Source organism: Lipotes vexillifer, unplaced genomic scaffold (genome assembly GCF_000442215.2).
Source record: "Lipotes vexillifer unplaced genomic scaffold, Lipotes_vexillifer_v1.1 scaffold470, whole genome shotgun sequence".
Taxonomy (NCBI): Eukaryota; Metazoa; Chordata; class Mammalia; order Artiodactyla; family Lipotidae; genus Lipotes; species Lipotes vexillifer.
The window spans coordinates 1,497,275-1,522,979 of NW_006799533.1; the positions used below are offsets into that span (position 1 = coordinate 1,497,275).

The window sequence follows — 25,705 nt, forward strand, 5'->3', positions numbered from 1 at the left end:
CCCTGCATTGGCAGGCGGACTCTCAACCACTGTGCCACCAGGGAAGCCCCTTGGGAGTTATTCTTAACAGCCCTCCCTCCATTTCTACTTTCTACAACTTCATTGGAGTAACTGTATATTATGTCTAAGTTATGAAATTGCATTTCTGACATATTTTATGTAAGCCTTCTCTTCAGTTTTGCTGAGGTTTTAGTAACCTCATCCAATGGCTGTGTTTCCTGACACAAGCACGGGACGTCCCAGGCCCAAGGGGAGGTGGAAGCATTCACCAGTGACAGACAGTTCCCCAAATGCTGACCCAGTTCAGGGTCTGGAGATATTACAGGGTTTAATAGTTCATTCTTTTCCTTACATTCAGAATTTTTATTGAAGTAATTGAATGCAATTCAATGCTTTTGTCGTATAAAAGCATATAAATAAATGATTTATGCTAAGCAGAGGTAGGTTTCAATCCATTTTCTGTATGAATACAAATCATTAATTGGTAGAGTCCAAATAAGATGTTTTCCCATAGGGTCAAACATTTAGCTCTTCAGGGACTAATTAGACCCTTTGTTTTCTTTATCTGTGGCCTATTCCTCTGTTATTTCCCTGATAGTCATTAGGACCACTGGGCATCAGGCAAGAGTGATTAACACCAGACTCTTCCCTTCCCCTTCCTTTTATGTGGACGCACACACAGACACAGTTAACCGCTGTAAACGAGCCACTTGTGGTGTAGCAGCCAATACGTTAGAGGCTTATCCTAATCCTCACGCTAACCGGATAGGGAATCGAGGCTCAGAGGTCACATCGCTTAGCCAGGATTTCACAGCAGAGTCAGACTTTGAGCCCAGGTCCCTCTGACCGATGCTCGTCACACCTTCACATCCGGTGGCTTTGACCGTCAAACACATGTCCTTTCCTCTACCGAGTGTGAGCTCCTTCAGGGCTGGAGTGGGGTGCCAGACACATGAAGGACCCCTAGAAGTTTTATTGGACTGAGCTAGAAGGTCTGGGGGGGAGGAGGTCAAAATGAAGTGACGCAGAGGTAAGCCCTGCGGTGGGCTGCCTGTCCCTCATCTCCAGGGTCCTTGAGGCCGCACTCTACCACGTGGCTGTAGACTGGTGCTGGACGAGGACTCTTATCCTGGTTGCAGGGGGCACAGCATGTGTACTCACTGGGCAGCCCTTCGACACCATGAAAGTGAAGATGCAGACGTTCCCCGACCTGTACAGGGGCCTCACCGACTGCTGCCTGAAGACCTACTCCCAGGTGGGCTTCCGGGGCTTCTACAAGGGGACCAGCCCAGCGCTGATTGCCAACATCGCCGAGAACTCCGTCCTCTTCATGTGCTATGGATTCTGCCAGCAGGTGGTACGGAAAGTGGTTGGATTGGAAAAGCAGGCGAAGCTGAGGTGAGTTGAGGTCACTGAGACCCTCTTTGTTTGAGAAACAACACTTGTGTAGTCAAGATTTTTATGAGACCTTATGGTGAAGAACATTTCCTTTTCTACAATAACTACTCCCTTTGATTAAGAAGTCATATATTGCCATCACAGAAAACTGGGGAAACGCACATGTGTTATGCAAAAGGAGAGTTGCCCATAATCCACCGCGTAGAAACAACCACCCTCACGTTCCTTCCATTCTTTAGGAAGATGCTTTTCTTTCTTTTTTAAAAAATTATTTTTCTTTTTTTATTATTATTTTTCTTTTTTTTAATTGGAGTATAGTTGATTTACAATGTTGTGTTAGTTTCAGGTTACAGCAAAGTGAATCAGTTAGACATATATATATATATCCATTCTTTTTCAGGTTCTTTTCCCATAGAGGTTATTACAGAATATTGAGTAGAGTTCCCTGTGCTATACAGTAGGTCCTTGTTGGTTATCTATTTTATTTAGAGTAGTGTGTTTATGTTCATCCCAATCTCCTAATTTATCCCCTCCCCCCATGTTTCCCCTTTGGTAACCTGAAATTTGATTTTGAGATCTGTGAGTCTGTTTCTGTTTTGTAAATAAGTTCACTTGTGCCATTTTTAAAAATTAAATTCCAAATATAAGTGATATCGTATGATATTTGGGGAAGATGCTTTTCAAATGCTGCTGTTGGTGCCACTTCTCTGGGCAGAAGTGCAGAACTTAAACCATAGATGCAACTTGTGACCCGAGTTTTGAGTTCCACGTCATCAGCAGAATGCAGAGTATTGGAAGAGCCAAATAGGTTTGAGGAAGAACTTGGAATTTTAGGAAGGGTCAGAGCATCTGAGAAGATGCAGGTGAACCTACTGTTTCATTGGTCGAGTCTGCCCCAAACATCAGACTTGGGTGTGTATTTGGTCATTCCTTGGGTATTTATTATACCGAGACTAAAAGGAATTCGGAAACCACTGGGATGTTTAGCCTTTACTCCTTTGAACATTGATTTATATTATAAGTTTTCACTCTTTTAAAAAAAAATATTTATTTTTGGCTGCATTGGGTCTTTGTTGCTGCACGCGGGCTTTCTCTAGTTGCGGCGAGCAGGGGTTACTCTTCGTTGCGGTTAGCAGGCTTCTCATTGTGGTGGCTTCTCTTGTTGCGGAGCATGGGCTCTAGGCACATGGGCTTCAGTAGTTGTAGCACGCAGGCTCAGTAGTTGTGGCTCGCAGGCTCTAGTGCGCAGGCTCAGTAGTTGTGGCACACGGGCTTAGTTGCTCCGTGGCATGTGGGATCTTCCCCAACCAGGACTCAAACCCGTGTCCCCTGCATTGGCGGGTGGATGCTTGACCACTGTGCCATCAGGAAAGTCCCCATTGGTTTATTTTAAGTCATTTAAAATTATTGTTATCAGCTTCGTGGTTGCAGAGGGCAGTCTTGCCTGTTGTTTTGGTGGGAATTCAAGACCCTGTTGCAGATACAGGTCCCACATGGCTAAAGTAGGTTCCTTTTGTACAGAAGTCTTTGGGGGTGCCTGGAGATGTGCCCGTTTATAGCAGGCATCCCGTCTTGATAGATGGAACTTGTTTTTTAAAGGCTTGGGACTGGATGAAATCCCCTAGGGAGACAGTGTTTATAGGACTGAGCACAGATCCTAGGACCCTCCAGCAGGGAGGGGGTCAGGAAAAAGAGGAAGTAAAGGAATAAGCAGAAGATCAACCAGGAGAATGTGGTGTCCCGTGGTCGAGACAGACAGGAAGGACGCTGCAGTGACTAGCTCTTTGCGCTGGAGCGGGAGACTTCCTGGCTGAGGAGACCTGGAGCTTAGGTCTCCTTCAGCGTCCTTGAAGAAGGACAGGGAAATGGAGCAGAACCGCAGGAGGTTCTGGTGCAGGTCCTGCGGTGGAGACAGCTTCCCCTTTCCCTCGGCCTAACCCAGCACCCTTGTCCTTTTTGAACTTAGGGGACCGGAGAGGGGCTGCAGCTTTTTCATCCTACACAACAGTGGTTGCTCATTACCAGTGAGCAAATGCTGCCTGAGAGCTTACGAAGCTCTGACACGCATGTCATGCTTTCTTAGCCCTCACCATGGTCCTGTGCGAGGATCCAGGCAGGTGATGGTATCCGTTTTATAGACGGGGAAACTCTGGTACAGATACTGACGCGCTGAAGATCACTGGGTTAATAAGTGACAGAGCCGGGACTGCAGCCCATGTCTTCTGCACCCTCAATCCAGCATTCTTCCCATAAGACCACAGGCGGGGGCTCTGGTGTACTTTGTAGGGGTCAGGTCTAGAGAAAAGATAATAATTACACAGAAGCAGGGAAAGGAAAGAACTGCTTGTGATCACCTGTTATGAATTTCTGCAGCGATACAGTAAATATTCTCAGTTCGAACAGTCCCTGAGTAGTGCTCTCTTTTCACCTTTGGCTCGGCGGGCTCTGACACAGCAGGAGTGCTTAGGAACATGTTTGTTGAGTGGGTGACAGACAAAACAGTTGATTCTTACAAAATCCCATCCTATGCCGATTGCCATTTGAGATCCAGTTCTAAAGTTTCTACTGTAGGCACAGCCTGGGGCCCATGTCCCTCATCTCATGCACTGGTAGGTGAAAGCATTTATTAGAAAGCCAAAGTCCACTGCAGATCTGACTTGGCCCTGGGTTGCCCTGTATCAGCATGCTTGGAGTTCGTTCAGGTGTTACCGCCTCTTGGATGAAACAGCCGTCTGTATCTGTCGATACCACCTTTGTTCCAGCAGGACTGGCAAACCCTGGTCAATGACCCTGATTGACTATGGCCTGTCAGGTTGACAGAAAGTCCCGGAGGGAGGCCAAGTATGGATCTGCAGACTGGCCAAGAGACAAACCCTTTAAGCTTTGGTTTTGACAAACAATTTAAGTAGGAGTGAAGGGGGAAGGATGGAGGGGGTGGCGTCGGGCACTTCCACCCCTAGAAAGCTGTGTGCCGGTACAGTTGTGGAGCTGGCTCTCCTGGAGACCGTCTGACACATCATTCTTTAAAATTGAAAGGAAGGCCAGACTGCAGGCGGTGTCTTCCTCCTGAAAGAAGGCCTGCTCCAGGCCAGCTCTTCTGAGGCCCGGCTGTGTTAACAGGCCGGCTCAGCCCTGGGCACCCACTTCACATCCACCTGAGGCACCAAGGCCAGACCACCAGGGATAGGAAATCGGGACTGGGATGGTAGGCAGCCCTTGGCTTTATGCAGGCACACGTCAAATATTTGAGGTTTGGTTCCAGACCATCTTGCAAATTTTTTGGTTTCCCAGTGCATATAAAGCTATGTTCACACTATACTGTAGTCTGTGCAATAGTGTTATATCCCAAAAAGAATGTACCTACCTTAATTTAAAAATACTTTATTGCTAAAAAAAAAATGCTAACTATCCTCTGACAACTCAGGGTTGCCACAAACCTTCAACTTTGTTATAGAGCAGAAACTAACACACCATTGTAAAGCAATTGTACTCCAATAAAGGTGTTAAAAAAAATAAAAAGAAAAAGAAATTTTAAAAATGCAGTATCTTCAAAGAGTAATAAAGCGAAGTGCAATAAAACAAGGTTTGCCTGTAGTAACGTTTGACCTCAGTTTCTATAACTATTAGTTCATTGTAACTTTTTATGGTTTCAAAACTTTTTCTAAAATATTTAAATTTTTTTAATTTTATATTGGAATATAGTTGATTTACAATGTTGTGTTTCAGGTGTATAGCTAAGTGATTCAGTTATACATATATCCATTCTTTTTCAGATTCTTTTCCCATATAGGTTATTAAAGAATATTGAGTAGAGTTCCCTGTGCTATTCAGTACATCCTTGTTGATTATCTGTTTTATATATATGTTATATATGTTAATCCCAAACTCCTGATTTATCCCCCCCCCCACCATGTTTCCCCTTTGGAAACTATTAAGTTTGTTCTCAAAGTCTGTGAGTCTGTTTCTGTTTTGTAAATAAGTTCATTTGTATCATTTTTTTCAAGATTCCACATATAAGTGATATCATATGATATTTGTCTTTCTCTGTCTGACTTACTTCACTTAGTATGATAATCTCTGGGTCCCTCTGTGTTGCTGCAAATGGCATTATTTCATTCTTTTTTATGGCTGAGTAATATTCCATTGTATATATGTACCACATCTTCTTTATCCATTCCTCTGTTGATGGATATTTAGGTTGCTTCCATGTCTTGGCTTAAATAGTGCTGCTGTGAACATTGGGGTGCATGTATCTTTCTGATTTGGTTTTCTCTGGATATATGCCCAGGAGTGGAATTGCTGGATCATATGGTAGTTCTGTTTTTAGTGTTTTAAGGAACCTCCATACTGTTCTCCATAGTAGCTGTATCAATTTACATTCCCACCAACAGTGCAGGAGGATTCCCTTTTCTCCACACCCTCTCCAGCATTTACTGTTTGTAAGCTTTTTGGTGCTGGCCATTAGGACTGGTGTGAGGTGATACCTCATTTTAGTTTTGATTTGCATTTCTTTAGTAATTAGTGATGTTAAGCATCTTTTCATGTGCTTTTTGGCCATCTGTGTGTATTCTTTGGAGAAATGTCTATTTAGATCTTCTGTCCATTTTTTTATTGGGTCGTTGTTTTTTGATATAGAGCTGCATGAGGTGTTTGTATATTTTGGAGATTAATCCTTGTCAGTCACTTCATTTACAAATATTTTCTCCCATTTTGTAGGTTGTATTTTTGTTTTGTTTATGATTTCCTTTGCTGTGCAAGAGCTTTTAAGTTTAATTAGGTCCCATCTGTTTATTTTTGTTTTTATTTTCATTACTCCAGGAATAGATCCAAAAAGAGATTGCTGTGATTTATGTCGGAGTGTTCTGCCTATGTTTACCTCTAAGAGTTTTATTATTTTTTAAAGATTTATTATTTTATTTTTGGCTGTGTTGGGTCTTAGTTGCGGCACATGGGATCTCTCATTGCAGTGCAAGGGCTCTTCCCTGTGGTACGCAGACTTCTCTCTAGTTGTGGTGTGCAGGTTTTCTCTTCTCTAGTTGTGGTGCACAGGCTCCAGAGCATGTGGGCTCTGTAGTTTGTGGCACACAGGCTCTAGTTGAGGCACACAAGCTCAGTAGTTGTGGTGTGCGGGCTTAGCTGCCCCGTGGCTTGTGGGATCTTAATTCCCTGACCAGGGGTCGAACCCACGTCCCCTGCATTGTAAGGTGGATTTTTTTTACCACTGGACCACTGCAGAAGTCCGCTCTAAGAGTTTTATGGTATCCGGCCTTACATTTAGGTCTTTAATCCATTTTGAGTTTATTTCTGTGTATGGTGTTAGAGAATGTTCAAATTTCATTCTTTCAATGTAGTTGTCCAGTTTTCCCAGCACCACTTATTGAAGAGCCTTTCTTTTCTCCATTGTTTATTCTTGCCTCCTTTGTCATGGATTAACTGAGCATAGGTGTGTGGGTCTATTTCTGGGATTTCTATCCTGTTCCATTGATCTATATTTCTGTTTTTGTGCCAGTACCATACTGTTATGATTACTGTAGCTTTGTAGTATAGTCTGAAGTCAGGGAGTCTGATTCCTCCAGCTCCTTTTTTCTTTCTCAGGATTGTTTTGGCTATTTGAGGTCTTTTGTGTTTCCAGACAGATGAAAAAAATTTTTGTTCCAGTTCTGTGAAAAATGCCATTGGTAGTTTGATAGGGACTGCATTGAATCTGTAGATTGCCTTGGGTAGTATGTCATTTTGACAATATTGATTCTTCCAATCCAAGAGCATGGTATTTTTGTGTGTGTATGTGACCGTGCCACATGGCTTGTGGGATCTTAATTCCCCAGCAAGGTATTGAACCCAGGCCCTCTGCAGTGAAGGCATGGAGTCCTAAACACTGGACTGCCAGGGAATTCCCCTGTTTATGTCATCTTTGATTTCTTTCATCAGTGTCTTATAGTTTTCAGAGTACAGGTTTTCTGCCTACTCAGGTAGGTTTATTCCTAGGTATTTTATTCTTTTTGATGTGATGGTAAATGGGATTGTTTCCTTAATTTCTCTTTTTGATCTTTTGTAGTAAGTACGTAGGAATGCAAGAGATTTCTGAGTAGTAATTTTGTATCCTGCACCTTTACCGAATTCATTGATGAGTCATAGTAGTTTTCTGGTAGCATGTTCAGAATTTTCTATGTATAGTATCATGCCATCTGCAGGCAGTGATGGTTTTACTTCTATTCCAATTTTGATTCCTTTTATTTCTTTTTCTTCTTTGATTGCCATGGCTAGGACTTCCAAAACTATGTGGAATAAAAGTGGCCAGAGTGGACATCCTTGTCTCATTCCTCATCTTAGAGGAAATGCTTTCAGCTTTTCACCGTTAAGAATGATGTTAACTGTGGGTTTGTCCTATATGGCCTTTATTATGTTGAGCTAAGTTCCCTCTGTGCCCACTTTCTGGAGAGTTTTTATCATAAATGGGTGTTGAATTTTGTCATAAAGCTTTTCCTGAATCTATTGATGATCATATGGTTTTTATTCTTCAGTTTGTTAGTGTGGTCTGTCACACTGATTGATTTGTGGATATTGAAGAATCCTTGCATCCCTGGGATAAATCCCACTTGATCATGGTGTACGACCCTTTTAATGTATTGTTGGATTCAGTTTGCTAGTATTTTGTTGAGGATTTTTGCGTCTGTGTTCATCAGTAATATTGGCCTGTAATTTTCCGTTTTTGTTATATCTTTGTCTGGTTTTGGTATCAGGGTGATGGTGGCCTCATAGAATGAGTTTGGGAATGTTCCTTCCTTTGAAATTTTTTGGAATAGTATCAGAAGGATAGGTGTTAACTCTTCTCTAAATGTTTGATAGAATTCGCCTGTGAAGCCATCTGGTCCTGGACTTTTGTTTGTTGGGAGTTTTTTAATCACAGTTTCAATTTCATTAGTTGTGATTGGTCTGTTCATAGTTTCTAGTTCTTCCTGGTTCAGTCTTACAAGGTTGTACCTTTCTAAGAATTTGTCGGTTTCTTCTAGGTTGTCCATTTTATTGGCATATAGTTGCTTGTAGTAGTCTCTTAGGATCCTTTGTACTTCTGTGGTGTCGGTTATAACTTTTTTCATTTCTAGTTTTACTGATTTGAGCCCTCTCCCTTTTTTTTCTTGATGAATCTGGCTAAAGGTTTATGAATTTTGCTTATCTTTTCAAAGAACCAGCTTTTACTTTCATTGATCTTTTCTATTGTTTCCTTCATCTCTATTTCATTTATTTCTTCTCTGATCTTTATGATTTCTTTCCTTCCACTAACTTTGGGTTTTGTTCTTCTTTCTCTAGTTGCCTTAGGTGTAAGGTTAGGTTGTTTGAGATTTTTCTTTTTGTTTCCTGAGGTAAGATTGTATTGCTATAAACTTCCCTCTTAGAAGTGCTTTTGCTGCATCCCATAGGTTTTGGATTGTAGTGTTTCTGTTGTCATTTGTGTCTAGGTATTTTTTTATTTCCTCTTTGATTTCTTCAGTGATCCATTGGTTGTTTAGTAATACTGTTTAGCCTCCACGTGTTTGTGTTTTTTAGTTTTTTTCCTGTGATTGATTTCCAGTCTCATAGTGTTGTGGTTGGAAAAGATGCTTGATATGATTTCAATTTTCTTAAATTTACCGAGGCTTGCTTTGTGGCCCAGCATGTGATCTATCCTGGAGAATGTTCCATGTGCACTTCAGAAGAATGTATATTCTGCTGCTTTCTGATGGAATGTTCTACAAATACCAATTAAGTCCATCTGGTCTAATATGTCATTTAAGGCCTGTGTTTCCTTATTGATTTTCTGTCTGGATGATCTGTCCATTGATGTAAGTGGGGTAGTTTATTGTAACTTTAGGACAGTTGAATGTGGTAGGTCTGTTAGGCTTCTCTGCTCACAGATGGAAGAGAAATCGTGAGGGGACCTCGCTACCTGGGCAGGCTGCCTAGGGGGTTACCTTTGGGGGCTTCTGGAGGTCTGTGAGTTGTTTTGGTCATCCAGTAACAGCCAGATGCTGGCAGTTAACAGGTGAGTGTCACAGCTAGTTGTTGCTATGAGCAGCTCAGTCCTTTCTGTGCAACTAAAGATTGTCCTCGTAGGTGCCAGCGGTGCTCTCGTGATAGAACATCCTCCCAAGGTTTGGAGAGGATCTCCTTTGCTGACCCCCGTGAACTCTCAGGAGTCTTCCTGGCAATTTGTTTCTTGTACTTTCCCCCATATTCTTTCTAGTTTCACTCCCCTGCTGGTGACTGAGGCTGGTGGTACTAAACCCATGTGAGATGAAGTGAATTCTTGCATTTTTGTACTTATGTGCATTCATTTTCCATTTATATTTCCAGCTTTGCCATTTGCCCTACAACCGTCGAGCTTGCTGACTCACACTGGCAGCACCACTGGCCCACCTCGTGCCCTCTGTGCAGCTGAGGTCCAGGAGGTCATCAGCTGAACTGGGAAATCTTTTTTCAATGAGCAACATTTTGGTTAAAAATGTATCCTGGGTTTTCATCTGTAGCAGTTACATTACACTTGTGGTTGTTCTGGGCTGAATCCAGAGGCACGTAGGGATGGCCTCAAAACCTGTTTTTATTTAAAGCTCAGTGGCAAACACATTGAAGTATTAATAGTGTGTGTGTTGGGGTGGTGGGACCATAGGGAATTTTTTCCCCCACATTGTTTGGTTTGGTTTTTCGGTGTCACTTTCTTAGTTCTGGCTCTGCTAGAACAAAATACCCCAGGCTGGGTGGTTTAAACAACAAAACTTTGTTTCTCATAGCTCTGGAGGCTGGAAAGTCCAAGAACAAGATGCCGCCTGATTCGGCGTCTGGTGAGGGTCCTCTTCCTGGTTTGCAGAGGGACAGCTGGCTGTGTTCTCACATTGGTGGAGAGAGCGCCAGCCAGCTCTCCAGTCTCTTCTTACAGGGACACTAATCTCATCAAGAGGATTTCACCCTCCTGACCTCATCTAAACCTAACTACCTCCCAAAGGCCTTCCTCCAAATACCATCACATTGGGGGTTATGGCTTCAACATAGGAATCTGGGGGTGAGTGACACAAACGTCCAGCCCACAGAGCTATGCCTAATAAAAGGAGCACGGGCTTGCAATCAGGCAGACCTGGGTTTGAAGCCTAGCGTTGCCGCTTAGCAGCTGTGTGACTCTGAGCACAGTTCATGGCATCTCTAAGCGTCATTTTCCCCATATGAAAATTGGGGTACTGCTGTCACCCTCACAGGGTCGTGGGCTCCTCAGAGGAAGCAGCAGGTGCCTCGTAGGCACTGAGGAAGTCTTCCTCTCCCCTCAAGCTTGCTCTCCTTTACCACCAGTGTTTCGGCATGCTGAGACCGAGCGAGTGAATAATGGGTGGGTAACCGGCCTCCTGTGCTTGCGTCCTTCCAGTGATCTGCAGAATGCAGCTGCTGGTTCCTTTGCCTCTGCCTTTGCTGCTCTGGTCCTCTGCCCCACCGAGCTCGTGAAGTGCCGGCTGCAGACCATGTATGAAATGGAGATGTCGGGAAAGATAGCCAAAAGCCAGAAGTAAGTGCTGCTTGGGCACAAACGTGGGGTCTTGTTGCCTTGGTGTATCCAGTATTTTTAAATTTTATGTTGTACTAAAATTAAGTGGCAGAGAAACAGTTTATCTAGTCCAAACACCCCTCTCCACCACCACTCTGAGGATAATTTTCTGAACACATTGTCTGTGGTGGTTGGAATCACCATCCACCCCACAGAATGTTGTAGGCAAGTATTTAGTATCCCAAAAGTGGAGAAGCAGGGGCTTACACCCCTGTTGGCCAGTGGAGTGCATAAGGCATGACCCCCAACTATACTGGGAGGCACGTAGCAGTGGCTTTGGAATTGAGGGCTGGGCTTTTCCTAACTGCCAATTTGGATTCTGGGCTGAGTATTTGCTAACTCCCCAGTTTCACATGGGTTCTCAGGCTGATCATCCCAGATTCTAGCAGTGACTTCCTTTACCTCCTCCCGAATCCTTCAAGTGTACCTACAAACAAGCCAGATTCTGAAAACATTCATGCAAACCCTTGTAAGCATAGCAAGTCTTCAGTGATCGAATCACTCTCCAACTCTGTCCTGAAAACAGATTCTAGTTACCCTGTGAGTGTATGTATCATATACAATATGATTTATTATATATATTTGAGTTGAAAATCAGTTTATTATCCGTGTTAATCTCAAAACTTGCTTATTTATCTAAACTAAAAGTTCGCTCGTGGTTGTTGCTGAGGTTAACTCAAAGCCAGTAAATCTCCTGGGAAAAACCATTAGGTAAACTGACCATTTCTAGAGTCATCACTTTCCATCCAGTGAGGACGGGGTTCATAATAGTGCCCTATTTCCTGCACCTGTGAGATTCATTACAACCAATTCAAATCTATTATTCATAGCCTAGAAGTTCAAAACTTTAAGTCTTTAATGCTTTTTTATTGAAATACAGTATACACACAATAACAGGAACACACCCAGAAATCACAGGAAATCCTAGGTGTGCAGTTCCACAAGTAGTCACAAAATGAACATGCCTTTGTAAACTGGTACCTAGATAAAGAAATAGATCATTAACAGCACCCAGAAAGTTGCCCTTGGGTCCCTTAAAAGTCGTTTAAAGTACTTTTAAAAAAAGTAATTGTTAGATCCAAAGAACTTAGGTAGACGGACACCCTGTACAAAAGTAAATATTGGCTGACTGTATTTTAGGTATAGCAGTGCCCAAGCCTGGGATTTGGTAGCTTGGGGTTAAGACCTGGATTGGAAGCAGGCTAAGTGTGTTGAGTGGGATGACTTTGTTACTTCTTGATTGTATTGATAGAAGAAGGGGGCACTGCAGGCAGGGCCTGGCTAGTGGGTAATGCCTGGGAAGGAAGATCATCAATAAAAGCAGGTGGCCTTTGTTACCTGGGGGCCTGATCCTTCCCTGATCCAAGCCAGGTCACCTGCTGAGAACAAAGTGAGGAGTGAGGGGCTCGCTAAGCTGACAGGTGTGGTTTGTGGTGCTTTTCCTCCCAGGGATAGGCCTGCCCCGCTACACCACCAGGAAGAGGAGCCTGCACAGAAAGTGCCCGTGTTCTGGCTCCTGCAGGCTCTGATCTGCTTCAAGTAAAAATTTTTACACACCTACCTCGCTAAGAACTAAATACTGGTTACATCTAGAGCCTTACAGGAGCTATAGCTCAGCTCTTAGAATTTCTTTTGTCTTGCCTTTAAGTAACATTTAAGGCTTGTTGCTCACTTCCCTGGATGAATGCAAAACAAAACAAACCCTAAACACCTGAACCAATTCCCTCAAAATACACAAGCTCAAAAGAAAGGCTGAGGAGATAGGAATCAAGGCAGGTAAGGGACTGGGCACGTACAGTGCCATTTTCTTCTCTCTGAGTTTGGACAATCTCATTGTAATTTCGCTTTACTTACTATGGAAAAAATGGCTATTGGCTCTTTTAGATCTTTGATAATGATTTCTAGAAATGTATGCATTTGTTGTAATAAAATATCTTTACCCAGACTAGTTCAAGTAATAAAACTTGTTACAAAATAATTGTATACCTCTCTTTCTCGGAGATATTTCCTTCCCCCAAAAACCTTTTATCGCTGGAATTCTGGCTCCTCTGTTTATAAAATGAGCTGCTTCCCTGTTGGAGCTCCATCAGGTCTGCTAGTTGGGTGTGAATGCCGTTCTTACCTGTCGCCCCGCGTGTCCCCCCAGCACAGTTTGGTCTGTCGTGAAGAGCATCCTTAGGAAGGACGGCCCCTTGGGCTTCTACCGTGGACTCTCGAGCACTTTACTTCGAGAAGTACCAGGCTACTTCTTCTTCTTCGGTGGCTACGAGCTGAGCCGATCGTTTTTTGCATCGGGGACGTCAAAAGATGAACTAGGTAAGTGTGCTGGCAGGGACGGCAGGTGGGTTCAACGGTGTCTGCTTCCCAGTGGTGCGGTCTCGGCGGCTTCTGTGCAGTTCGCCCCTTGTGGGGGGTCCGCTTGGCACTGGGAGCTCCTGGATGCCGGGGAGTACCGTGCAGCAGGTAACAGCGAGCACCATCCTCCAGCCTCGGTAACTTCCTCAGGGCAGAGGCTGCCGCAGGACATCCCCAACTTTTTTTTTTTTAACATCTTTATTGGAGTATAATTGCTTTACAGTGGTGTGTTAGTTTCTGGCATATAACAAAGTGAATCAGCTATACGTATACATATATCCCCATATCCCCTCCCTCTTGTGTCTCCCTCCCACCCATCTAGGTCACAAAGCACCGAGCTGATCTCCCTGTGCTATGCGGCTGCTTCCCACTAGCTAGCTGTTTTACATATGGTAGTGTATACATGTCCGTGCCACTCGCTCACTTCGTCCCAGCTTATCCTTCACCCTCCCTGTGCCCTCAAGTCCATTCTCTACATCTGCATCTTAATTCCTGTCCTGCCCCTAGGTTCTTCAGAACCTTCTTTTCTTTCTGACTTACTTCACTCTGTATTACAGACTCTAGGTCCATCCATCTCACTACAAATAACTCAATTTCGTTTCTTTTTATGGCTCAGTAATATTCCATTGTATATATGTACCACATCTTCTTTATCCATTCATCTGTTGATGGACACTTAGGTTGCTTCCATGTCCTGGCTATTGTAAATAGAGCTGCAATGAACATTGTGGTACATGACTCTTTTTGAATTATGGTTTTCTCTGGGTATATGCCCAGTAGTGGGATTGATGGGTCGTATGGTAGTTCTGTTTTTAGTTTTTTAAGGAACCTCCATACTGTTCTCCATAGTGGCTGTATCAATTTACATTCCCAGCAACAGTGCAGAAGGTTCCCTTTTCACCACACCCGCTCCAGCATTTATTGTTTGTAGATTTTTTGATGATGGCCATTCTGACTGGTGTGAGGTGATACCTCATTGTAGTTTTCATTTGCATTTCTCTAATGATTAGTGACGCTGAGCATTCTTTCATGTGTTTGTTGGCAATCTGTATATCTTCTTTGGAGAAATGTCTTTTTAGGCCTTCTGCCCACTTTTGGATTGGGTTGTTTGTTTTTCTGATATTGAGCTGCAAGAGCTGCTTGTATATTTTGGAGATTAATCCATTGTCAGCTGCTTCATTTGCAAGTATTTTCTCCCATTCTGAGGGTTGTCTTTTCATCTTGTTTATGGTTTCCTTTGCTGTGCAGAAGCTATTAGTTTCATTAGGTCCCATGTGTTTATTTTTATTTTTATTTCCATTTCTCTAGGAGGTGGGTCAGAAAGGATCTTGCTGTGATTTATGTCATAGAGTGTTCTGCCTATGTTTTCCTCTAAGAGTTTTATAGTGTCTGGCCTTACATTTAGGTCTTAAATCCATTTTGAGTTTATTTTTGTGTATGGTGTTAGGAAGTGTGCTAATTTCATTCTTTTACATGTGGCTGTCCAGTTTTCCCAGCACCACTTATTGAAGAGGCTGTCTTTTCTCCATTGTATATTCTTGCCTCCTTTATCAAAGATAAGGTGACCATATGTGTGTGAGTTTATCTCTGGGCTTTCTACCCTGTTCCATTGATCAATATTTCTGTTTCTGTGCCAGTACCATACTCTCTTGATTACTGTAGCTTTGTAGTATAGTCTGAAGTCAGGGAGCCTGATTCCTCCAGCTCCGTTTTTCTTTCTCAAGATTGCTTTGGCTATTCGGTGTCTTTTGTGTTTCCGTACAAATTGTGAAATTTTTTGTTCTAGTTCTGTGAAAAATGCCATTGGTAGTTTGATAGGGATTGCATTGAATCTGCAGATTGCTTTGGGTAGTATACTCATTTTCAGTGTTGATTCTTCCAACCCAATAACATGGTGTACCTCTCCATCTGATTGAATCCTCTTTAATTTCTTTCATGAGTGTCTTATAGTTTTCGGCCTAGCAGTCTTTTGTCTCCTTAGGTAGGTTTATTCCTTGGTATTCTGTTCTTTTTGTTGCACTGGTAAATGGGAGTGTTTCCTTAATTTCTCTTTCAGGTTTTTCATCATTAGTGTATAGGAATGCAAGAGATTGCTGTACATTAATTTTGTATCCTGCTACTTGACCAAATTCATTGATTAGCTCTAGTAGTTTTCTGGTAGCATTGTTAGGATTCTCGATGTATAGTATCATGTCATCTGCAAACAGTGACAGTTTTACTTCTTCTTTTCTGATTTGGATGCCTTTTCTTTTTCTTCTCCGATTGCTATGACTAACACTTCCAAAACTATGTTGAATAATAGTGGTGAGAGTGGGCAACCTTGTCTTGTTCCTGATCTTAGAGGAAATGGGTTCTGTTATTCACTACTGAGAATGATGTTGGCTGTGGGTTTGTCATATATGGCCTTTATTATGTTGAGGTAAGTTCCCTCTATGCCTACTTTCTGGAGAGTTTTTATCATAAATGGATGTTGAATTTTTTCAGAAGCTTTTTCTGCATCTGTTGAGATTATCATATGGTTTTTATCCTTCAGTTTATTAATATGGTGTATCACATTGATTGATTTGCATATATTGAAGAATCCTTGCATCCCTGGGATAAACCCCACTTGATCATGGTGTATGATCCTCTTAATGTACTGTTGGATTCTGTTTGCTAGTATTTTGTTGAGGATTTCTGCATCTGTAGTCATCAGTGATACTGGTCTGTAATTTTCTTTTTTTGTAGTATCTTTGTCTGGTTTTGGTATCAGGGTGATGGTGGCCTCATAGAATGAGTTTGGGAGTGTTCCTCCCTCTGCTATATTTTGGGAGAGTTTGAGAAGGATAGGTGTTAGCTCTTCTCTAAATGTTTGATAGAATTCACCTGTGAAACCATCTAGTCCTGGGCTTTTGTTTGTTCGAAGATTTGTAATCACAGTTTCAATTTCAGTGCTTGTGGTTGGTCCGTTTATATTTTCTGTTTTTTCCTGATTCAGTCTGGGAAGGTTGTGCTTTTCTAAGAATTTGTCCATTTCTTCCAGGTTGTCCATTTTATTGGCATATAGTTGCTTCTAGTAATCTCTCATGATCCTATGTATTTCTGCAGTGTCAGTTGTTACTTCTCCTTTTTCATTTCTCATTCTATTGATTTGAGTCCTCTCCCCTTTTTTCTTGATAAGTCTGGCTAATGGTTTATCAATTTTGTTTATCTTCTCAGAGAACCAGCTTTTAGTTTTATGGATCTTTGCTATCGTTTCCTTCATCTCTTTTCATTTATTTCTGATCTGATCTTTATGATTTCTTTCCTTCTGCTAACTTTGGGTTTTTTTTGTTCCTCTTTCTCTAATTGCTTTAGGTGTAAGGTTAGGTTGTTTGTTTGAGATGTTTTTTGTTTCCAGAGGTAGGATTGTACTGCTGTAAACTTCCCTCTTAGAACTGCCTTTGCTGCGTCCCATAGGTTTGGTGTCATTGTGTTTTCATTGTCATTTGTTTCTAGGTATTTTTTGATTTCCTCTTTGACTTCTTCAGTGATCTCTTGGTTATTTAGTAGCGTATTGTTTATCCTCCATGTGTTTTTATTTTTTACAGTTTTTTTCCTGTAATTGATACCTAGTCTCATAGCACTGTGGTCAGAAAAGATACTTGATATGATTTCAATTTTCTTAAATTTACCAAAGCTTGATTTGTGACCCAAGATATGATCTATCCTGGAGAATGTTCCATGAGCACTTGAGAAGAAAGTGTATTCTGTTGTTTTTGGTTGGAATGTCTTATAAATATCAATTAAATCCATCTTGTTTATTAATGTGTCATTTAAAGCTTGTGTTTCCTTATTTTTTTCCTTTTGGATGATCTGTCCATTGGTGAAAGTGGGGTGTTAAAGTCCCCTACTATGATTGTGTTACTGTCAATTTCCCCTTTTATGGCTGTTAGCATTTGCCTTATGTATTGAGGTGCTCCTATGTTGGGTGCATAAATATTTTACAATTGTTATGTCTTCTTCTTGGATTGATCCCTTGATCATTATGTAGTGTCCTTCTTTGTCTCTTGTAATAGTCTTTATTTTAAAGTCTGTTTTGTCTGATATGAGAGTTGCTACTCCAGCTTTCTTTTGATTTCCATTTGCATGGAATATCTTTTTCCATCCCCTCACTTTCAGTCTGTATGTGTCCCTAGGTCTGAAGTGGCTCTCTTGTAGACAGCATATATATGGGTCTTGTTTTTGTATCTATTTTTGTTTTTGTATCCTATATCTTTTGGTTGGAGCATTTAATCCATTTACATTTAAGGTAATTATTGATATGTATGTTCCTATTACCATTTTCTTAATTGTTTTGGGTTTATTTTTGTAGGTTTTTTCCTTCTCTTGTGTTTCCTGCCTAGAGAAATTCCTTTAGCATTTGTTGTAGAGCTGGTTTTGTGGTGCTGAATTCTTCTTTTGCTTGTCTTTTTTTTTTTTTTTTTTTTTTTTTGGTGGGTATTGCCCTTGCTACTGCCCAGTAGAGTCAAAATGACAGAGCACAGGCTCCAGCCATGCAGGCCCAGCGGCCGTGGCCCACGGGCCCAGCTGCTCCACAGCATGCAGGATCCTCCCGGACCGGGGCATGAACCCACATCCCCTGCATCGGCAGGCGGACTCCCAACCACTGCGCCGCCAGGGAAGCCCTTTTGCTTGTCTTTAAAGGTTTTAATTTCTCTGTCAATTCTAAATGAGATCCTTGCTGGGTAGAGTAATCTTGGTTGTAAGTTTTTCCCTTTCATCACTTTAAGTATGTCCTGCCACTCCCTTCTGGCTTGCAGAGTTTCTGCTAAAAGATCAGCTCTTAACCTTATGGGGATTCCCTTGTATGTTATTTGTTGCTTTTCCCTTGCTGCTTTTAATATTTTTTCTTTGTATTTAATTTTTGATAGTTTGATTAATATGTGTCTAGGAGTGTTTCTCCTTGGATTTATCCTGTATGGGATTCTCTGTGCTTCCTGGACTTGATTGACTACCTCCTTTCCCATGTTACGGAAGTTTTCAACAATAATCTCTTCAAATATTTTCTCAAACACTTTCTTTTTCTCTTCTTCTGGGACCCCTATATTCGAATGTTTGGGTGTTTAATGTTGTCCCAGTGGTCTCTGAGACTGTCCTCAATGCTTTTCATTCTTTTTTCTTTATTCTGCTCTGCAGTAGTTATTTCCACTATTTTATCTTCCAGGTCACTTTTCTGTTGTTCTGCCTCAGTTCTTCTGCTATTGATTCCTTCTAGAGAATTTTTCTTTTCATTTATTGTGTTGTTCATCATTGATTGTTTGCTCTTCAGTTCTTCTAGGTCCTTGTTAAGCATTTCTTGTATTTTCTCCATTCTGTTTCCAAGATTTTGGATCATCTTTACTATCATTACTCTGAATTCTTTTTCAGGTAGACTGCCTATGTTCTCTTCGTTTGTTTGGTCTGGTGGTTTTTTACCTTGCTCCTTCATCTGCTGCATATTTTTCTGTCTTCTTATTTCATTTAACTTACTGTGTTTGGGGTGTCCTTTTTGCAGGCTGTAGGTTTGTAGTTCCCTTTGGTTTTGGTGTCTGCCCCCAGTGGCTAAGGTTGGTTAGGTGGCTTGCGTAGGCTTCCTGATGGAGGGGATTGGTGCCTGTGTTCTGATGGGTGGGGCTGGATCTTGTCTTTCTGGTGGGCAGGGCCATGTCCAATGGTGTGTTTTGTGGTGTCTATGAACTTCTGATTTTAGGCAGCCTCTCTGCTAATGGGTGGGTTTGTGTTTCTGTCTTGCTAGTTGTTTGGCATAAGGTGTCCACTGTAGCTTGCTGGTCATTGAGTGGAGCTGGGTCTTAGCATTGAGACGGAGATCTCTGGGAGAGCTCTTGCCGATTGATATTACGTGGGCCCGGGAGGTCTCTGGTAGTCCAATGTCCTGAACTTGGCTCTCCCACCTCAGAGGCTCAGGTCTGATACCCGGCCAGAGCACCACGACCCTGTCAGTCACATGGCTCAGAAGAAATAAGAGAAAAAAAAGAACGAAAAATAATAAATAAAATAGTTAAAGTAAAATTAAAAAGTAATAAAAAGAGAGCCACCAAACTAATAAACAAATCCACCAATGATAACAAGCACTAAAAACTATACTAAGAGAAAAATCAGAAAGAAGTCAGTGTCTGACAGCAAACCCGAAGTCCACGGCCTCAATATGGGATGATTCGTTGTCTGTTCAGGTATTCCACAGATGCAGGGTATATCGAGTTGATTGTGGAGATTTAACCCGCTGCTCCTGAGGCTGCTGGGAAAGATTTCCCTTTCTCTTCTTTGTTCGCACAGCTCCTGGGGTTCAGCTTTGGATTTGGACCCGCCTCTGCCTGTAGGTTACCCTCAGGCATCTGTTCATGCCCAGACAGGACAGGTTTAAAGCAGCGCTGATTAGGGGGCTCTGGCTCACTTGTGCTGGGGGTGGGGGGAGGGAGGAGTACGGTAGTTATAATTGGAATGTGGGGCGAGCCTGTGGCGGCAGAGGCCAGCGTGACGTTGCAACAGCCTGAGGTGTGCTGTGTGTTCTTCCGGCGAAGTTGTCCCTGGATCACAGGATCCTGGCAGTGGCGGGCTGCACAGGCTCCTGGGGTGGGTGTGGATAGTGACCTGTGCTTGCACACAGGCTTCTTGGTGGTGGCAGCAGCAGCCTTAACATTTCATGCCCATCTCTGGTGTTTGAGCTGATAGCCACGGCTTGTGCCTGTCTCTGGAGCTCGTTTAGGCGGTGCTCTGCCTTCTGTGGGCAGACAGGGAAGGGGGATCCCCTCTCCTCGCGCACCCTGAAACAATGGTCTCTTGCATCTCTGGCAGATTCAGACTTTTCCCCGGACTCCCTCCTGATTAGCTGTGGCGCACTAGCCCTCTTCAGGCTGTGTTCACGCATCCAACCCCAGTCCTCTCCCTGGGGTCTGACCTCCGAAGCCCGAGCCTCAGCTCCCAACCCCCGCCCGCCCCAGCAGGTGAGCAGACAAGCCTTTCGGGCTGGTGAGTGCTGGTAGGCACCGATCCTCTGTGTGGGAATCTCTCCGCTTTGCTCTTTGCATCCCTGTTGCTGCGCCCTCCTCTGTGGCTCTGAAGCTCCCCCCACCCCAAGCCCCGCCACGAAGGGGCTTCCTAGTGTGTGGAAACCTTTCCTCCTTTACAGCTCCCTCCCAGAGGTGCAGGTCCCATCCCTATTCTTTTGTCTCTGTTTATTCTTTTTTCTTCTGCCCTACCCAGGTATGTGGGGGAGTTTCTTGCCTTTTGGGAAGTCTGAGGTCATCTGCCAGCATTCAGTAGGTGTTCTGTAGGAGTTGTTCCACATGTAGATGTATTTCTGATGTATTTGTGGGGAGGAAGATGATCTACACGTCTTACTCCTCTGCCATCTTGAAGGTCCCCCCCCACCACCACCAAAACTTTTTTCCTGGAATAACATTTGTTCATTTGCTCTGGGTCCATTTTAGGGGAGAATACAGACATTATTTTCCCTGTAGGATATCACCAACAAATGGGGAAATCACCTATAAATCATCTTGCAATAAGCTTAAACTTAGTAATAAATCTTGATAGTGTTTTGAGAGCAGTGAGTAGTGTACTTCTTTCTAGTTTATCCTAATTAACTGCTTGACACAACTGTATCGATGTTTGGCTCACATGAGTGGTTACTTGTTTCTTAAATACCTCCCTTCAGTGTTCTGGACCTATTCTGGGGATAGTCAAGCTCCTAGGCTTAACTGTTACGTTTAATAACTTTGCTTTTTCATGGCAAAGGAAGAATCAGAGCCATGGGACATTAATATATTAAAATAATTAAGCGAAAGTTGAAAAAGATGCAGCCTGTGTTTGAGTGGCCTCTGTTCTCACTCCTCATGATAGGGTATTGCCATGCTGCTGGGGGCCTAGCTGGTTCTTGGGGGGCCAGGCCTCTGGAGGATGGGGCAGGAGGGCCACAGAGATCAGCCTAAATCTGACCCTCACTAGGGCTGCCCCTTGTCCTGGAGTCATGAGGGACAGTCCCAGTCTACCACACAGAACCTGTGCTCTTAGTTTGACAGTTGCCCCAGAGAACTGTGTTCCGCAGCTTTAGTGTTTGTATTTGCACCTACCTGCAGCCACTACTACATTGACCTCTGGAAATATCACATCAGCTGTTCTTGAGACAAAACACTGTTTGCTCATTTTCTTCTCTAGGCCCTGTCCCTTTGATGTTAAGTGGTGGATTTGGTGGAATCTGCCTCTGGCTTGCTGTTTACCCAGTGGATTGTATCAAATCCAGAATTCAAGTTCTCTCCATGTCTGGAAAACAGGCAGGATTTATTGGAACTTTTATAAGCATCGTGAAAAATGAAGGTGAGTCTGCCAATTGCTGAAACAGAGGAGGTATGTATAGGGAGTGGCTGCTCGTCTTGTCGAAGTTGATCAGATGGGTAATTGCTCTCTTCCACCGCCTCACTTTTCTAACAGTGTATGTAATTCACATTTGTGGATTTGTTTCCAGACCCCTTTCTTTAGCTTACTTCATTATTCTCAAGAATGTTTTTATTTTATTTATTTTTTGCTGTGTTGAGTCTTTGTTGCTGTGCACAGGCTTTCTCTAGTTGTGGCAAGTGAGGGCTACTCTTCATTGCGGTGCGCGGGCTTCTCATTGTGGTGGCTTCTCTTGTTGCGGAGCACGGGCTCTAGGCACATGGGCTTCAGTAGTTGTGGCTCGTGGGCTCAGTAGTTGTGGCTTGCGGGCTCTAGAGTGCAGGCTCAGTAGTTGTGGTGCATGGGCTTAGTTGCTCCGCGGCATGTGGGATCTCTCTGGACCAGGAATTGAACCCGGGTCCCCTGCATTGGCAGGCAGATTCTTAACCACTGCGCCACCAGGGAAGTCCCCTCAAGAATGTTTAAAGCTCTGATTCCTAATCTTTGGGCCAGGATTTTGTTTCTAAATAGCCTGGTGGGAATTTTTAAAGTATGTGTTTTGTCTAAGAGGACACATGTTTCAGAGTTAGCACCACTTTTTTTTTTTTTTTTGGCTGCATTTTTTTTTGGCTGCACTCTGTGGCATGTGAAACTTCCCCAACCAGGGATCCAACCCATTCCCCCTGCAGTGGAAGCATGGAGTCTTAACCACTGGACCACCAGGGAAGTCCTGCACCACTTGTTTTAAACAATATCATCAGGAGATGAGCTCTAACAGCATATCAGTAAGGCATTTAAAAGAATGTACATCCTTAATGATAAGACTTCTGCAATGAGAAAGGCACTAAGCAATTTCTGAAGGTGATTTGCTATCAGTTTTTAGTTATACAGGTAGATAAAGACTTTTAAAGTAGTGTTTGTATAAAGCCAAGTTTATGCCACTAGTGAGTAAAGACCTGTGCTTCCAGCATCCACTGTACGTCTTAAAACTTGGATGTGCACTTTTCTGTCTTGATTTTGAGAGAAAGCGAGCAGAGTAACAGCATGCAGAAACTGCTTTAACCCCAAATAGAGCACAGACATCTTGTATATTACTAACAGTAACCCCTTTTAAATTTGCGTTACACTTTGTAGTTTTCCAAAGTACTTACACCTCCCTTATCTGCCTGGATCTTCAGAACTGCCTTGTGCAGTGCTAATACTAGAAACAGGTCCTCGATGTCAATGTCATTGCTCTGTGTTCTGGCCCCGTGCCTCGTGGTCCTTGCCCGCTAGGTGAAGCTGTGAAGTTGCTGTTGTCCGTGGCTTTGTGGCTGCCTCCTGTCTGCCCATGTGAGGCGCCCACGTGAGGCCCCCTGCTCTGCCTGATCCGCTTACCAGGAGGTAACAGGCATGGGATCGGTGACTGTTCCCGGAGCCTCACCAGCTTTGCTGGCAGACCTGCCCTTGCCCTTGTTTTTACTAGTCTGTCTAGTTCCAGTAGTCCAGGGAAACCTGTTCCATCGCTGCTGGTTTTTAGTGCTATTGTCTGGATCTGTAACTGTAAAAATATCTGTGCTGTGTGGGTTCGTGGGATATTTCCAAGGAGGGGGAGCTCAGTCTTTGGTCACCCTTTTGTTTTCTAGGAATAACGGCCTTATATTCTGGACTGAAACCTACCATGATTCGTGCGTTCCCTGCCAATGGGGCACTCTTTTTGGCCTATGAATACAGCAGGAAGTTGATGATGAGCCAGTTTGAAGCATACTGAAGTGTTCTGGCAAACCTTGATCCAAGTGAAGCTCTTTGAGGACTGCAGTTCTCAGAGTTTCAAGGAGTACAAGACCAATGTGGAATTTTTTGATTTTGTGGGAATTTTTTTTTTGTCTTCCATTTTTCTACCTTCTACCTTAAACTTGATAGAAGAGCTTCTCTTTTATATAATTTCTGCCCATAATTGTAGTGAAGTGGAAAAGTTGCTGCTCTTGTCCTTGGTGGGACTTACAGGGTGGGCTGCTGGCCCTAGGTACCTAACCTGAAAGGCTAAGTAGAGCTTTATCAAGGGCTTTTGCGTAAACCTGTATGTGTACATGCAGTTTAGATGGTTGTGTTGTGAGTGAAGCACAATTTAGTTCTGTGTTTAATCTCAGATCTCACTAGAAAAAACCAGAGGTAACCGTGTTTCATGAGGATGGTTATAAATGCTTCATCCATTCTAGATGTGGGTCTCTTTTAAAATCTACTTAGCACATACCCTGTAATAAGTGGTTAAAGTTTTTATAAAAGTTTTCCTGTGGTGCCTGAAAACTAAGGCATCCGTCTAGATTCTAAAGAGGAGAATATACCTGCATACTGGTGTGGCTTCCATGTTCTTGATTTAAGTTTCAGAGTAAGCATCCTGGATTTTCCCAAGGTGCTCCTCTGTGGAAACAGTGCCATCCATCTTCTTCCAGGTGGGATCACATTCCATGCTCGGACATATTGTTGGGTGTGGCCTAGAGCCTTTGGGAAGCAGCATGGCCCTCGCCTGTGCCAGCCCCTCCTCCTATCCCAAGGAGCTCCTCTCTGCTGGGCTTGAGCTCCAGGCAGGGGCTGAGGGGAGGGGCCTGTGGTGCTTTGTGAAGACGGTGGCTGACAGCTGCCCTGAGCTTCTGCCTCTGTGTCCTGGCCTGGGCGGGATTCCAGGGAAGTCTGTCGGACCACCTACGGGCTGCTGATCCACTTTGGACCACGCCCTCCTTTCCTCTGCCAATCGGAAGCCCTTCCAGGGAGCAGAGTGCCAAAGCCAAGAGAGGCCCTGGCTCCCCGTCTGGGGACAGAGTGGTGGTGCTTGTGGGCAAAGCGGTCTCCTTTCAGAGGGAACCAGAGTGTCGTGCTTGCACTCCCTGTGAGTGGTGTCAGGGCTGCCCCAGGCTGAAGTTTATCTTGGGATCCCTCACTCCTTGCCATGCTGGAGCCTTTAATGTGGGGTACTGGCTGTCATGAATTTCAGTGATGGTGGTCCCTGGGGTGTGACTTAATAAATCAGCGAAGCAAAGGTAATTTCATTCAACTATGCCATATGTGTGCACTACTAACAAACCCTGGTTCATCTGACTCCCGTAGACTTGGGATGGGCAGCTGTTCCCTGGCCGTCTGGTTTACGGGAGCCCTTGTCATCACCAGTGAAGTCAGCCGCCTCATTCTGTGCTGCTCCGAGACCGCCCCCAGGCCTCTAATAAAGAGTTCTTAATCCGCCCCTGCGGCTGATGTGTTAATAATGATCCACACTGGTATGTCCGCCCCTGTCGACAGAACGGAAGCGTTGTGTGTGAGACCTCCAGTTTCCACAAGTTTTTGTTCTCCCTGCAGCCTCGGTGGTGACTCCGGCCAGAAGCCAGAGAGGGTCGGGAAGGCCAGCTGCTGGCAGACGTTTAGTGGAGGGGGGATGCCCGGTGTTGTGCCCAATGGGCTCCAGAGCTATGCCTGGTCTTCCATTTGCCTTTTCTTGAAAAGCAATTTTTCTACCTTACTTTTGTCCGTACTTAAATGGTCAGTAGCTACTGAGTGGTGCTTCTTCTGAACAGGCCTGGATTGAAGCAAAAATAGCAAATGGGACTGGCTTCCCCCAGGAAGTGACCTGCTCCAGAGCCCACCGGGTCCCTGTTGTCTAAGCCGTGTTGGCAGTAGGTCTTCTCATGTGTTGTCCTGGAAAGATTTAACTGAGTATCTTCAACAAAAACTAACTGAGGCAAATAAGAGTGAGTGGGAGTAATGAATGGAAGCTTAAGACAGTTGTTTTTTTTTTAACGTTTCATTCTATTTGCTTAATTCATGGTTCAGTATTTGGGTACAATTTGTACCATTTCAAATCTGTACTCCAGACAAAAATAGAGTAACTTGAAATACTGTGTTTAAAGAAATTCTCGTGTTCTATCATTAAATTTGCCTAATAGTTGACTATGATTTGTTTAAGTACTTTATGTGCTAAGAACCAACTGTCAGGAATGTTTGAGTTATGTATGGTGATATTTCAAG

General features: G+C 43.5%; 1 protein-coding gene across 1 annotated transcript in view; it reads left to right on the forward strand.

Moving 5' to 3' along the window:
- Positions 1–23,844, forward strand: part of SLC25A15 (solute carrier family 25 member 15) — a 25,271-nt gene extending 1,427 nt beyond the window's left edge. Inside the window, exons 2-6 of the mRNA XM_007471674.1 lie at positions 1,140–1,398; positions 10,787–10,924; positions 13,110–13,279; positions 21,494–21,652; positions 23,335–23,844. Of these exons, the coding sequence (XP_007471736.1) occupies positions 1,140–1,398; positions 10,787–10,924; positions 13,110–13,279; positions 21,494–21,652; positions 23,335–23,459 (851 nt within the window). The 3' untranslated portion in view covers positions 23,460–23,844. The remainder of the gene's footprint in view (positions 1–1,139; positions 1,399–10,786; positions 10,925–13,109; positions 13,280–21,493; positions 21,653–23,334) is intronic.
- Positions 23,845–25,705: the final 1,861 nt, after the last annotated feature.